Below are 14930 nucleotides of genomic sequence, written 5' to 3' on the forward strand. Positions count from 1 at the left end.
CATCTTTCATCTGTAAAGAAAATTATTTTTTATAGGTGTGCATTGAATTAATTTGGCATTGCTTCTCATGATGCTTTTCAAATAAATTAACAGAGGACATTGACCAAGACAATGGCTGATTGCTTCTTCAAACATTTTAAAATTATTTCTGAGTAAACTGTTCATTACGGGAATAGTTTAAAGCACTAGGTAAGAGGAGGGGCTCTGAAGGCATGCCATTTTATTTCTAACGCTGACTTCACTACTTACAGCTATAGAATATTGACAAAATTTCTCAATATCTACTAAATGTGAGAGTAACAGTACTTACCTATTTATAAATGCAATGAAAACTAAATAGGATAATTAGTTTTAAGTACTGAATATTTCATTCAATGCATATGAGTTATTTTGATATTCTCCTCTAAGGTTTGCATACATGAACTAAGGTTTTAACTCACTCTTCAATGTTTATTTCATATCTAGTCATAGAAGTGAATCAGATTGTCTATTTGAGCAAATTCTCCCTTTTGGAGACAAAGTTGTGTAGAAAAGACACAAGTTTTGGCTATATCTAGACCTAGGATAAAACTCCAACCTGCTGAGCAGGTTAATAAATTTCCCATAAGCTCAGTTCTCTCACATGTAAGATAAAAATGATAAGTATTTTAGAGTTTGCAGGTTAAATAAGCTAACATTGAAATGCAGCCAGTACTGTTTATAGTAAATAATAAAAGTTCAGTAAATGCTAGTCTCCTCTTCCAATCTAGATGGGTAGATAGATAAGTATAAACATAGATACAGGAAAGAAAGAAAGAAAGAAAGAAAGAAAGAAAGAAAGAAAGAAAGAAAGAAAGAAAGAATAAGGAAATAAGGAAATAAGGAAAGGAAAAGAGGGAGGGAGGGAGGGAGGGAGGGAGGGAGGAAGGAAGGAAGGAAGGAAGGAAGGAAGGAAGGAAGGAAAAAAAGATGATATGGATGATGGAGGCAGAGATAGATAAGATGACAGATGGAGGTAAATGAGAGAGATGAGAAGTGAGAGAGGGGGAGGGGGAAGAGACAGAGAGAGAGAGAAAGAGGAGGAGGAGAGAGAGATGTCCCATCTCTACTAGTTAACATACAATTTCTTGAAGGCAGGCTCCAAATCAAATTTATTTTTGATGTTCCTAAAGAATTTAACTATCTTCACGTATTGAAAGGATTTATAGATATTTATTAAATAAATGAATTAATAAACAATGAATCAATGAAATACTCCTTTAGCTAATCTTCCAAAATCGTGTTTTAAAGTAGAGGTCAGTATCTCTCCTATAATTCATAGATTATCTAAGTGTGGCTTTCAGATTCCTAATAATTTTCCCATATTTATTAATAAGGATGTGTGGAAACTACTTGTTTTTAGAGGAGACATTTGCATTAGCATTCACACTCTTAGACTAGCTATTGTTTTATGTGTAGCACTAATTAAAATATATGCCAAATATATGTTCTTCTAAGAACAATAGCCACCTTCCTAAGGTATTATTTTCCAATAATAAAATTGAAAAACAGATTTTCAATATAAATTACACCTTCAGACATGAATAAAACCCCTTCCTTTTTCTATAAGGCTCCTTACCCTTCCCATCAAATACATTGCTCACTTGATTGATGAAAAAAATTTAGAGTTAATGTGAACAACATATAAACTTTTTTTGATTAACAAAGTTTCTCATGAAGATATAATAAATGCAAACTCTTTACTTACTCTATGCGGCTTTACAAAAAGTAGCCAATGCATTATCTGTCAATCACTTTATTATACACATAGATGAGTCTATGTTAGGTTCTGTATTCACATATCAAGATCCAACAATCCATTATTTAAAATATGTCTAAAAAATTAACATATTAAAATGACATAATCAAAACCCATCAAGATCATTTAAGTCACTTCAAGTAAACATTCAAATTTGTAGGAATTATGAGTATTCCATAAGCGTTCAAATACCTTTTATTGAAAATAATTTAAAACGCAATATTGCATTGTTAGACAAAAAGTTGCGATGGTATATTTGGCAGTTATAACTTATCAAAAGAAGGCTCTTTGGGAGGCCAACTTTAAAATAAATGCAACATAATTATATTCAGTGCAGAAATTTAAATATATATTATACTGAACATATGTATTTATCTCTGTATTGAATTTATCTATGTGTGAATGTGTGTATTAAAATTTCAACACGATTTGAGAAATTAATAAACATGATATATGTTGAAGTATGTGTGATATGACAGACTGCCCTACAGGCAAAAATTTATTTTCTACAAATTGTCAATCAATAAATGACTTAGAAGAATAAATGGCTATGTCACATAGTTTAAATGTAGTTTCTCATTAAAAACTGAAATAATAAATATTAGCTATATTTAAATACTATTAGTATTTTGAAAGCTAATATTAACAAATATAACATGCATTTGTAATTCTGAAATCTGATTTATACAATTGTTGTTTTCATCTTTTATAATGAGACATAAAAACCTATTCACAGTGTCTAAGTCTTACACGCAAGAGTTGCTTACTTTTCTTTGGATGAATCTTTAGCAAATATTTTATTATGTTTGAAACAATAAAAACATCAAAACTAATAAAAAGGCATATCAAACAAATAAATTGAAGATAGATTTTTAGAAAAAATATATGTATTCATTAAGAAGTGTTTTGTTTTGTTTTGTTTTGTTTGTATCTCTATCAGGGTCAACAAGTACATGTTTATTTGACATCCATGCAGATTTAGATATAAATCCAAAAAAGGAGCCAAAACTCTGGCTTCACTGTAATTTGACTCTTGAAAAACTACTCTGAAGCTAAAATTCATACTAAAAATAAACAAACATGGCTAAGAGCTATAAAATTCCAATCAGGTTTTCATTTTACCTAAAAGTGGTGAATTTATTAAATTTAATCTTGTAAATTTGTATATTAAGATGTACATATCTAGCTAATATAGGCCTTATTTTCCTTGTTCATAAAACACAAAATGGGAAAGGTTAGGAAGTGTCCATAAAGATAAGAACAATCTAGTGACTTTGGTCAAGTTCTCATTTTAAGAAGATTACAGACTAATATCCATGGCCTTCCTTTTTCTGTTGTCACTGAGGTATTGAATAGCTGCTTTCTGTCTGGGACAAGCTCGGGATTTGCTGTTTCTTTTGATATATTATCAATGGTCCATTCCACCGTGATAAACAGCAACTCTAGTACTAATAGGTTTATAATGATTGCTTAAGCTTTACACTTTGTAAGCATTGGAAGGCTTCACTCACCTTGTTCAAGTGGTTGGCTTTTAGTTGAAGTAGTTTTCATCTTGAGTGCCTCCCTAACAGACATGTCACAGCAGGAGCCTTTGTTAGTGTCTTGGTCACTGTCAGCCTGATCACTGTCCCCGTGCCCACTGTCTCTCAGGCTGGCTCTTTCTGGGTCCTTAAACGTGGAGCTACTGAAATACATATAAAGAAAAAGAAGAGAAAGGGTTGTCTCTACGAGTTTGAATCCGAAGTGTAGTCTCTTGCAAAGCAATTTTGACACGAATGCAAATGGGGAAGCCGAGAAAGTTATTTAATAGGCCTTACCTTTGAACAAACTGCTGCCTGCTGCCCATGTAATTGGGCTCTGCGGGAAAATTGTCTGTCTGCGAAAGAGAAGGAAAAAAATACGTATAGTTGTACACTGGACAAATCTCCTGCAGAGCAACAAGATTTCCTAGTGGAAAAATGATTAATAATTCAAAAATTCCCTTAATCTTCAGATTTGTACATTTTAATTAAATTGGAAATTGCTGACATGTAATTATGTACTCAGAACAATTAAATGATTCCGGTCCACAAATTACCTGTTAAAGTAAACAATGAGCCTGTCATAACTGGCATTCTCTGTTACTACCAGGATGGATTACACTGTCTTGTGTTGTTTCATTACTTAGATATTAAGATTGAACATTTGTGGGAGGAGTGGAAAAATGACCTAATTTCTCCATATTAAAAGTGTGAATTATTTAATAATGCTCATTTTTAAACATAATTACATCATCTGCTGGGATTCTATGCCCTCCTTGTAATATCACTTAAAGTCATCCACTTCTCAATTAAGAGATACAGGGCCTTTACTTCAAATTTTGCCAATAGCAATTACAAACATGGCACATATGGCTGAACTCATCTCTATAATTCATCCTAATCTCCATTCCCACTATGGCATTGAAGTCAAACTAGTCTGTGGAAAAGGGTATTACTTCTGGTTATTAAAAACAAAGTAAGATAAAAACAAGAACTAAAATGTTACTTAAAATATTGAGAGTAAAGACATTGAGAAACCAGGCTTGTTTTTGCGGTTGTTTTTACTGCTTCCAAACTGATGTGGAGGTCTGCCAAAAAGAACTGAATTCTCCTTGTATCATGGAACAGAGTCTTTTGGGAGAAAGATACTAGATCTTTCATAGATCTCCCTATACTGTACATTCATACACATCACTTCTTCTTGCAGCTGACTCAGCGACAAAGCTTCTCCTGTTTTCTGCATCACTTCATATCACACCATTGTGCTCTGAAGCAGCTACGGATTCATACAAGATCACCCGGCATGCAAGTATCAGTGACACGGGAGCATGCAATTCATGAAGAAGAGGGGCCAAGGTAAGGCTTAATGTAGTACAATATATGTTTTCCTTATAAGTAAAGCTAATTTAAACTAACAGTACCCTTTTTACTTCCCATGTAATAATTTAATTTTGTGGCTTTCTTGAACTACTACTGGAAAGAAAAAAAAAAAGATAAGTTAAGAGTAATGGCTTAAAGTTCTAAGTTTCACTGTCTAAGTTCGAGGACAGGAAATACCCCCAAAAATGTGTTAATCTATAATCTGTTTTTTGTTGTTGTTCAAATGACCTTTATCAAAGTGCAAAGATGAAGGTAAACAAGGTCAGTACATTTCTCACTTCTAATCCACTTTAACTAGTAGTTGGTAGCAGACATTTTTCATTAACATGTTTTACTAATTTTTAGATTCTGTGAAGCACCTTAATTCTTCTTTTCATAATGGCAAACTATCAATTCTTAAGGATAACAATCTTCTCATAAAAATAATAGTGGCGGCGGGGTGGGGGGAAGGACACCTGGGTGGCTTAGTTGGTTAAGCGTCGGACTCTAGATATCAGCTCAGGTGTTGATCTCAGGGTTGTGAGTTCAAGCCCCACGTTGGGCCCCACGCTGGGTGTGGAGCCTACTTAAAAAAATTAAATTAAATTAAATTAAATTAAATTAAATTAAATAATAGTGGAAAACAACACTGGGGCAAAATATTTGCAAAAGAATTTTCCCAATTTTTAAAACTACAATTACTTAAAAACTCCACATTTTAACTTAATAAAATCTGTTGAGTTGGTCAAAAACATGTATGCAACCCATTACTGCTGTCAGTTAAAGACTAAGCCATGAATGTCTTAGAACACTTCAGAAAAACAGAGTCCTGGGTATTAAAGAGAGAGTAAAATTAAAGTGAAAGTGGAAACTCTGGTTTTTATAAGTGCTATTATAAGTAACCTTGTGACTTTAATGGCTTTAATTAGGTGGAGCGTCACAGGCTATGGATCCCTATCCAGTTAGACACAGGGAGACAGACTGGGAAACTTTCCTCCTTCTGTTCTAATAGGGACAGTATCTGACAGTGCTTGCCTATTGCTAAAGTTCTAAACAGCTCTGATAAAATACAGGACTTAAACTAAGAAGTAGAATACATTTCCCCATTGAATGAAGAGCTATTTTTAAATCGTGTGTGTGTGCATGTGCACGCGTGTATGCATGTTTGCATGTGTGCATCAGAGTGTTCGATGAACACTGAGCAAAAGTATTGCTACCAAATGTTATTTTGATGAAAATAGAAACACGAGAGGAAGTCATTAAAAAAAGGGATTTTAGATGAAAAGAAAAATGAGAAAAATAAAAGTAGTGAGAAAGGCAAGAGAAAAATAGGAGAAAGAGAAAAAACAGAAAGAGAAAAAATACTGTGGAGGAATGAGGGTGGAGAGAGGTGAAAAGGAATGTAAAAAAAAAAAGAAAGAAAGTTTGGTTTATTATTGTAGAATTTCGCAAAGTACAACTTTTAAAAATTTGCAACTTAATCAGTAGCAGAATATCAAAAGTTTACTAATAATGCCTGCATTTATCCATTAAAATAGGTAGGAACGTGAGAGACTGTGTGTGTGTGTGTGTGTGTTTATAATTACCATAATGAAATAACCATTTGGCCTTTAACAAACATATAACTAACTCACTATAAAAACCACACTGGTTTTTAATTTAGAAAATAACATTTTCAATATCCAGGCTCCAAGGGTGTCAGAAAACTCATTTAAAATAATCTGAATATAAAATAACTGTATTTGCATAGAAAAATGAAAATAGACCCAAAACAAAAGCCATATGTACCACAGCATCATTTAATTTAGAAATAGAAGGGCTTTAAGATATTTTCCAATAATGTACTCTAAAAATTTAGTTCTACCTTGCACATCTCTAAATCTTAACTTTTAACTCCATGAAGAAAGTAAAATTTGAGGTCAGATACTTGCAGCTTTTTAGATCTCAGCAGAGTAATTAAATATGAATATTTGTAACTCTTGAAAACTTTTATCCTCTTTCACACAAACTAATCATACAAACTAATGTTTCCCTTCAAACTCAACTTGAATGCAGTACTTTTACTTTTAAAACATATAATTTGCTTATTATTTTTTTAAAGTACCTGGAATTGGTAGGTCGTTATAGATAAGTTCCAAAATAAATACCTTAAAAACTTTAGAATATGATGATCTTTTTAATCTATTTCAGTTAAGATACAAAGACAAAAGTTGGGGAATTTTTTTTGGTGATTATTTCTGAACTAACTTATCAAACTGAGCCCACCCTCCTAGTTTGACTTTTTTGTTTTATTGTTTTTTTGTTTGCTGAACATGAAAACTTGACTTAGATATTCTTTACTTTCCTTTGTACTGAAAACACAAAGAAATAAGTGATCAATTAAACAGACACACAAAGTGGATAAGTAAGTCTGCACGATATGAAGGGTTTCTTTGATTATTTGCCTCTGTGTATTTCTCCAAAAGTACTCAGCAGATTGTAGTCAATTTATAAATGATATTTGATATCAGAATTTTTGCCAGCAGAATAATAAACTATTCTTAAAGTGTATTATAATATTTATATATTTTACAATTTGCTCATCTTATTATGACTCCTGAAAACAAACCATGATTTAAAAAATAAACGTCCATGAGGAAGATCAAAAGGAAGCACCTACTGAAACTGAACCAAGTTGGCTGAAATTGGGTAAGTTCTTTATTTGCGGAAGTAGATTAATTTGATATGACCACTTACAAGTGCCTAAGAAAGTTGAGTTGACAATGGATACTAAAAGAAATCAAAATAGATTTTTTTACTATTAAAATGGTAAAAATAGAAATTTTTAAAATATATAAAGCATTTGACAAATTCAACATCTATTAATGATAAAATTCTCAGCAAAATCAGGATAGAAGGAAACTTCCTCAACTGTATGAAGAGCATCTACAAAAAAAAAAAAATATAACTAACATCATACTTACTAGTGAAAGACTGAAAGTTTTCACCTTTGCTTTCACCACTTTTATTTACCATTGTACTAAAAGACCCAGCAAGTTCAATAAGGCAAGAAAAAGAAATAAAGGATAAATTAAAAAGGAAGGGCAAAAATTTCAGTTATTGTATTCACAGATAATATTACTGTTTAGACAGAAAATAAGAAGGAATCAAAACAAATAAATCACCAACAAAACTTCTTAGAACCAATAAATAAGCTAAGGTTGCCATATTCAAGGTTGTTACACAAAAATCAATCATATTTCTATATTCTAGCAATGAACTATAGAAAACCGAAATTTCAAAAGCAATACATTTATCATAGTTCCCTAAGAATCAAATACTTAGCGAATGAATATTTTCAAATAACGAGTACAGAATCTGTACCCTGAGCATGGCAAAAAATGATGAAATAAATCAAAGAAGACCTAAAAAGATGAAGAGATATATTGTGTTAATGGAGTGGAAGACTCAACATGGTAAGGATGTCAATGTTCCTCAAATAATCTAGACACATAACATAATAACATTGACACGTACAGCATGATTATGTGTCAATATAGACAAGATTCTAAAATTTATAACAAGAAGCAAAGTGACTATAATGGGCAAAATAATTTTGAAAAAGAATAAAGTTGAAGGAATCACACTATTATGAGACTTACTAGGAAGCTACACTAATCCAGACAGTGTAGTATTGTAGACAGAAAAGACACACAGATCAATAGAACAGAAGAGACTGCTCATAAGTAGTCCACAGAAATATGGCCAATTGATTTTTGACAAAGTTGCAAAGGCAATTCAATAGATAATTCAGTAGAAATGAACCTTAACCTATACCTCACATTTATATATATACAATATGTGTGTGTGTGTGTGTGTGTATGTGTGTGTGTGTGTGCTTAAGATGGATCACATGTCTTAATGTAAATGTAAAACTACAGAACTTTAGAAGAAAACTTAACAGAAAATCTTTGTGACCTGACATTTGGCAGAGTTCTTAGACATCATACCAAAAAAGCATAATCCATAGGGGAAAAAAAAGACCCAAACTGACACAGCAATTTGGTATTTACCTTAAAGAAATGTTAACAAGGCTCACATGAAAGATTTGTACATAAATATTTCCAGGAGCTCTCTTTGTCAAAACCGGAGTCAGCCCCGATAGCTTTCAATGGGTGAACAGATAAACAGACTGTGGTACACGCATGCACTGGAAAACTATTTAGCAATAAAAAAACAAACCAGTGATGTAATAACATGGATGAATCTCAAAAGCATTTTGGTGAGTGAAAGAAGCCAGTTTCAAAAAATCGCATACCAGATGATTCCATTTATAAAATTTCTCAAAAAAGAAAATAGTAAAAACTATTATGACAAAGAAAAGATCAGTGGATGCCAGGTTTAAAGGTGACTATAGTTACAGCATAAAGAACTTTTTTAGGGTGATAGAACTGTTTAGTATCCTGATTATGGTGGTGGTTTCATGAAGCTTTTATACGTACATGATTAAAATAACATAGAACTCCACACTCCAAAAAAGGTTCATTACAATATGCTAATAAAAGGTAATGACAAATTAAATCTAAAGTGATATCTGCCTGTCATATATACTGAAGATACTTCCATCTCAAAGAAGATTATAAAAATACAAGCTCTTTTATTAAATATCTCCAATAAATAGTGTTTCTGAACTTTGTCTTTTAAAATTATATAGAGCCAACTTTTAAAACCTATGTAGAAATTCCATATTCATTGGGACAGACTACAAATGGATTCAGGATATAAGGATCTATTTAGCCACACTAGCAAACCCAAGCAACAGTTCTATAAGACGGCCACCTTAATATGAATTATTTAGCTAAATTTTCATTTATTTCAAAGATGTTTTTCATGTGTGCAGTTCCCGTTTTCCCAGCCATAACATAAATACTTCAAAGGAAGTTTTCAGACTGCATTTATTGCAAAGGAACAGCTTTTTTTTTTTCCCTTCTTTTAAGTAGGCCCCATGCCCAATGTGCAACTTGAACTTGTGACCCTGAAATCAAGAGTTGCATGCTCTACAGAGAGCCAGCCAAGCACCCCAACAAAGGAATAGTTTTTTTGTTTCAATGCAGGAAACAAACATGGCAACATTGTGAAGAGTGGGGATCCATTCTCAGAAACGGTGAGTTTTTAAATTTAGAAAATGCTTTGTAAATTGATTCTACATTTGGAAGTGAATAAAATATCTTTGCAAAGACTCTAAAGACATTTAATATGAAATGATTAGTATCTCAGATGTACCGAAGTGTATGCAAAATATCTTCAAAATAATTTTGCAACTTTGGTGGTAAAATAAGGATATGCTATTTAAAATGTGTGGTTTTATATTTTATATGAGATAATACATGAAAATTTCTTAGTTATTGAATCCAATTCTTGTCATAACTTTTACATTTTTTTAAAAAAATCCTACATGCAGCACTGTAATAATCATGAAATAATGATAAGTGGGTGTAAGTCTGAGCAATTTTAAAACAATATTTGGATTTCTAGAAAATGAGACAACTGTGGGATGAGAAAAATAAAGACCTCATCACTTTGAGTCTCATTTCTAATTAATTTCTAAGACAAAAAAAAATCAGAATACTATTATTTTCCAAAAGTATTCCTGCAAAAGGAAAACAGAAAAATAATTTGAGCATTAGGAAAATGAATTGTATGGTTAGTTTTCACCATCATAGATGCTATTTCAGTAAATGCTAGAATTCAATCTGTGATTAGTACAATCATTATGTGATAAATATATACACAATACCTTGGGGCTAATTTGCCAGTATTATCTTATATTTCCCATTACAGAGTCATTGGGGCAGTCAGGAAATTTCCAATGGAGAAAACAATTTTTGACAAACCAAACAGCCCTGGCATTTCCAGAATCATTGGTGTGGAAACATTAGGTAGCAGTGGTTCCTAAGCTGCTGGTATTCTTGATATTCTTTTGCCTTTCTATGTCTGTTTCTTTATCAAAGAGGAGACCTTTGAGACAGAGGCTCAGTGGGTAAAATTCATTCCACAAACATACATTTAGCTTGGACCCTAAGCAGTATTTAAAAAATCCAGCTTTCAACAATGTAAAATTCACAATACCTGAGATCTGATAAGGAATTACAAGGTATGCAATAAACTAGGAAAATATAATTCACGACTAGGAGAAAATCAATAAAAACAGATCCAGGCACAAAAAATATGATGGAATTAACCAACAAGAATTCTGTTAGAATTTAAAAGATATGGTCAAGAACATGAAAGCCTGAACCTGAGAGTGTGTGTCTCCTTAAATTTTGAGCCCTCAGGACCTCTTTTGTATCATCTTCATCTTGGGCCTAAAGGAGAGAAATAGATGATACAAAAAAGACCCAAATGGAACTTCTAAAAGTGAAAACTACAATATTTGAGATTAACAATACATGAAATAGGACTGACAGCAGATTAGACACTGAAGAAGAAAAGATGCAGCATTTGGTACCAGGTTCTAAAAGCATTTGCCTTAATAACTGTATATATATAATATTAAATTTATACTTTGTGTTTGTACAAGTTTTACATATTTGTGTCAACACTGTCTTTTTAAATTTGTAATATACTAGAAAGTAGGGACAGTATGTCAAATACAAGAAGGATCTCCCAAAGGTTGCAATACAAATATGAAGAAAGTTTTAATTCTAGAAGTATTGATTTAGAATAGGAATTGTTAAAGAAAAATGAAAGCATGTTCTTAACTCTTTGAAGTCATCATTAAGAGAGAACTTCTCACAAGAGAATTTGGGGTTGGATGTGTAGTTATGGTGTTAAATCATATCATTATAGCTTCAGCTGTACTGAGATGATTAGTGTTTTCCTGCTTCAGAGGCACAAGGGAGTGGAATTTTGAAAATTCTTTTGAATTAGGGACATAAGGTTGACTGCATATATTGATGCCATTGGGTTGAAAACAAAGCCAAGCACGTTGAACTTTTCCCTTAATTCAAAGGCACTGCTTTTCACATTGATAGCAAGCATTCTCTTTGCAGCAGACTGAACACAAGGGAGAGTTAAGAGGTGAATAATTCACTTTAAGCCTTTTCATACCGACATTGCTTCTGATAGCTTTGCCTTCAACAGAATATATGGTGTGGTTCTTTCTACATTGCTGAAGTAGGCAACAGCATTTTAAGCCACCACTTTTAAAGTTATCTGACAGCACCTATGGCTTTGGAATTTTCAAAGTGCATGAGGTATGGCAATAACTGTATTTATCAATGATTTTCAAAATAATACATTTTATACAAGTATAGTGTGGTCGACATTTGTGTTTTGCAACCAAAGGCATAATAAAAACATGAGAAATTCTTACCACATTTAGCAAAAACTAGCATTACTTTAAATTAAAAATGAGAGGACAAGAACAGCCACATCCTGTAAGCGAGCATTTTAAGTCTACTGCTCAATTAGGATGACTGAGATGATTTTTTTTGAAGTAATGTGGCTGTATATTAAAAGCTCTTGCAAGTGTTAACTCTTTTGTAAACGACACTGATAACTTTAATAATAACTTGTGTGCCAGAATTTAATTACGTAATTTATGAATCTTAAAGAAAATCATTTTTGACAAGAAAGAAGAAAATTGAGATAATCAGGTAAGAGGAGTGCTATTTGTTATCTATAAAAGCACACAAAATAGAGAATAGTGCACATTCTTTTTTTATATTTGCTGAAGCTTGGAGGCCATAGGCCACCAAGGTGCCACTGAATGTGACATGCGTTTTCTCACTGGCAATGGCATAGAATTATGCCATGAGTTGATATCTTAGGGGGAAAAAATCCAAAATTCGAGTTGCTAACTTCAACATCTCCAGTTAACCCGTTCTCTTCAGTACAGCCAACCTCTCCATGTCAACCCCAGCTAACACCCAGTCTTTTCTTTTTCTTCCAGTGGTGGTAGTGGTCATGGTGGTGGTGATGGAGGAGTTCTATTCCTTTCTGTTTTTTATTTGTTTGTTTGGTTGGTTTTTGCTATCTCTCAGCCAGATATGTTGTCTTAGAAGACTCACCTCTGCTTTCCTCATATTGTGCTCTTTTTCTGTCTCTGTTAAGAATATGGAAGGATTATCCCACTGGAGGGAACACCTAAAACTGGATTCTCTGCAATTGGGCCTCCAAACTAAGCCGTCAAAGATATATGCAGCCAATGAACATTCCTTAGAAGTCTGAACTTCTAGAATTCTGACATATGTAGAGAATGAGAGAAAAGGGAGGGAGACGAATTGGTGACTCATGATTTTACTTATTATCCCCATGAATGCCGAGTCTTCTGCAAGATACATTTCCTTAAAATCTTATTTTATTAGGCTTACAGAACGTGCTAACAAGTAAAAGGAAATTTTTATAAATTGATGTATTTAGATTCAAACCAGTTTACAGTCTAATTCATTTAGCTAATATGGACCTGCTTTGAAACCATACTGCACTGAATCTAAATTTATGTAAAACGTGTCATGGTGCACTTTCTGGGGTAGGAGGCTTGGAGTATGCTGTCCTGTATTAGGATTTATAAAACAGTATTAATGATGTTTATTATTCATTCTTCCCAATTGTCCTAGAAGACACAGCAGTGTTACTGTCTATGTGGTTTCTTTAACAGAGAAACTATAGCTAACTAACTTTCATAAAGTTACCCATCATATAGCCAATTCATTGTAGAACAATAACCTTGACCGTGACTGCCAGGACCGGTCAGTTGCTGCACTGCCTCTCTGAGAAACAGAGAGAGATAAGCCTCCATCCCAATATTTTCAGAAGCAAGTTAATGAGAAATTAATGCAGCTTGCCTTGAAGAGCTTTTAAAAATTACTCTTACACACTAAGAAATAGGAGTGCTACTATCACCCCTAATAATAAGACAACTCATTGAAAAAGTCTGCACTTTTACCTTTCTATATTTGCATGTTAAATTATTTGAATATGCTGAACATTATATATAACTCCAATAACTAGATTTCTTTTCCTTTGGCCAATAATATAAAAAGGTCTAATGGCCATTTATTACCACATATTCTAAAGCATGCAGGAGGCCTAACTGTAAGATTACTTACCATCATGATAGTCATATAAATTGTCAAAATAAGCACTTCTGAACACTTACCTTTAAAGTACAAAAGAAATTGAGGGTATTGCATTTAGTCAATCATTATGTAAAAGTCCCAAAAAACAAATAACTAATTTAAAAGGTGAACTGAACTGTATGTCTGTTATCCAAAAAACAAATAACTAATTTAAAAGGTGAACTGCACTATATGTCTATTATCCATTTCATCAGTTTATTTTTTCAAAATACACTCAAATTAAAAACATTATGAATGCAATGATTTTGATACACACAGTTCACCAGTCTTGCTCCCCCAAACATTAAATTTTTAATCATAAGATAAAGTCAATTATTATATAATTATTATTATTCAGATAATCCACTGGGTAAATGAAAAAAATTATCAGTAAGATCAGGTTCCTGTCTGATTTTGCATCTGCCTTTCAAATCATCACCTGTAGAGGCGTATTCCAGTTCCTAATAGGATTAAAAAAATAGAAGGAATTCAAGGTGAAATTGAATGATGCAACGCCTTTCTCATTTTTTTCCTTCCTCCAACTCTTGATGGAGAATATTTAACTGTTTAGAAGCAATAATGCAGGCAACCAGCTAACCAACCAATGTATTTTACAATAATTAGTAAATACTTCAGGGGAATTTTGAAGCCCCTAGTCTTTTGCATGGGTTTCAAAGATAATTTACTATGCTTTCCAAAATAACAAAAATCATATACAAATTTAAATTTTCAAAAAAATTAGCCATTGTATTTGAATTTCTGGTTTGAAAAACAAAAGAGTAATGTGAGAATACAATTATGAAAATTTAGGAGATAATATACAAGGAATTTGGAAGACCTGTCCTCAGAAATGACTATTACAAAGTAAAGGCATTCCTAAATTTGAAGAAAAAAATTAATTATTAATCAAATTTATGAATATTAGATTACTAGAATATTTATCATTTTCCCTCTGAAATACAGGAATAAGTATCACACTCAAAATGTATGATTCAATGGAAAGAGTCTATTTTAGGTTGGCATTCATACCTGAAATTAAAATAAAACTAAGTGTCTTTACTAATGTTAACAGATTTTTAATTAAACATTAGCATGAAATGAAATGAACTATCTCTACTCTTTATCAGACTGACACTTAATACCTAATTCAAGTATCCCCAGTTTTCTTTGCTT

The 14930-nt window shown here is 32.4% G+C and overlaps 1 protein-coding gene across 4 annotated transcripts in view; it reads right to left on the reverse strand.

Moving 5' to 3' along the window:
* PCDH17 (protocadherin 17) overlaps positions 1-14930 on the reverse strand; it is a 98162-nt gene that overhangs the window by 59377 nt on the left and 23855 nt on the right. For 2 of the 4 annotated variants that reach the window (XM_057308200.1, XM_057308217.1), the window contains exons 2-3: positions 3595-3653; positions 3289-3458 (exon numbers count right to left, since the gene is read on the reverse strand). In XM_057308200.1, coding sequence (XP_057164183.1) covers positions 3289-3458; positions 3595-3653 — 229 coding nt within the window. Of the gene's footprint in view, positions 1-3288; positions 3462-3594; positions 3654-14930 lie in introns of all 4 variants that reach the window. The other 2 variants (XM_026493372.4, XM_044381852.3) reach the window with 1 other exon arrangement.

Source organism: Ursus arctos, unplaced genomic scaffold (genome assembly GCF_023065955.2).
Source record: "Ursus arctos isolate Adak ecotype North America unplaced genomic scaffold, UrsArc2.0 scaffold_10, whole genome shotgun sequence".
Taxonomy (NCBI): Eukaryota; Metazoa; Chordata; class Mammalia; order Carnivora; family Ursidae; genus Ursus; species Ursus arctos.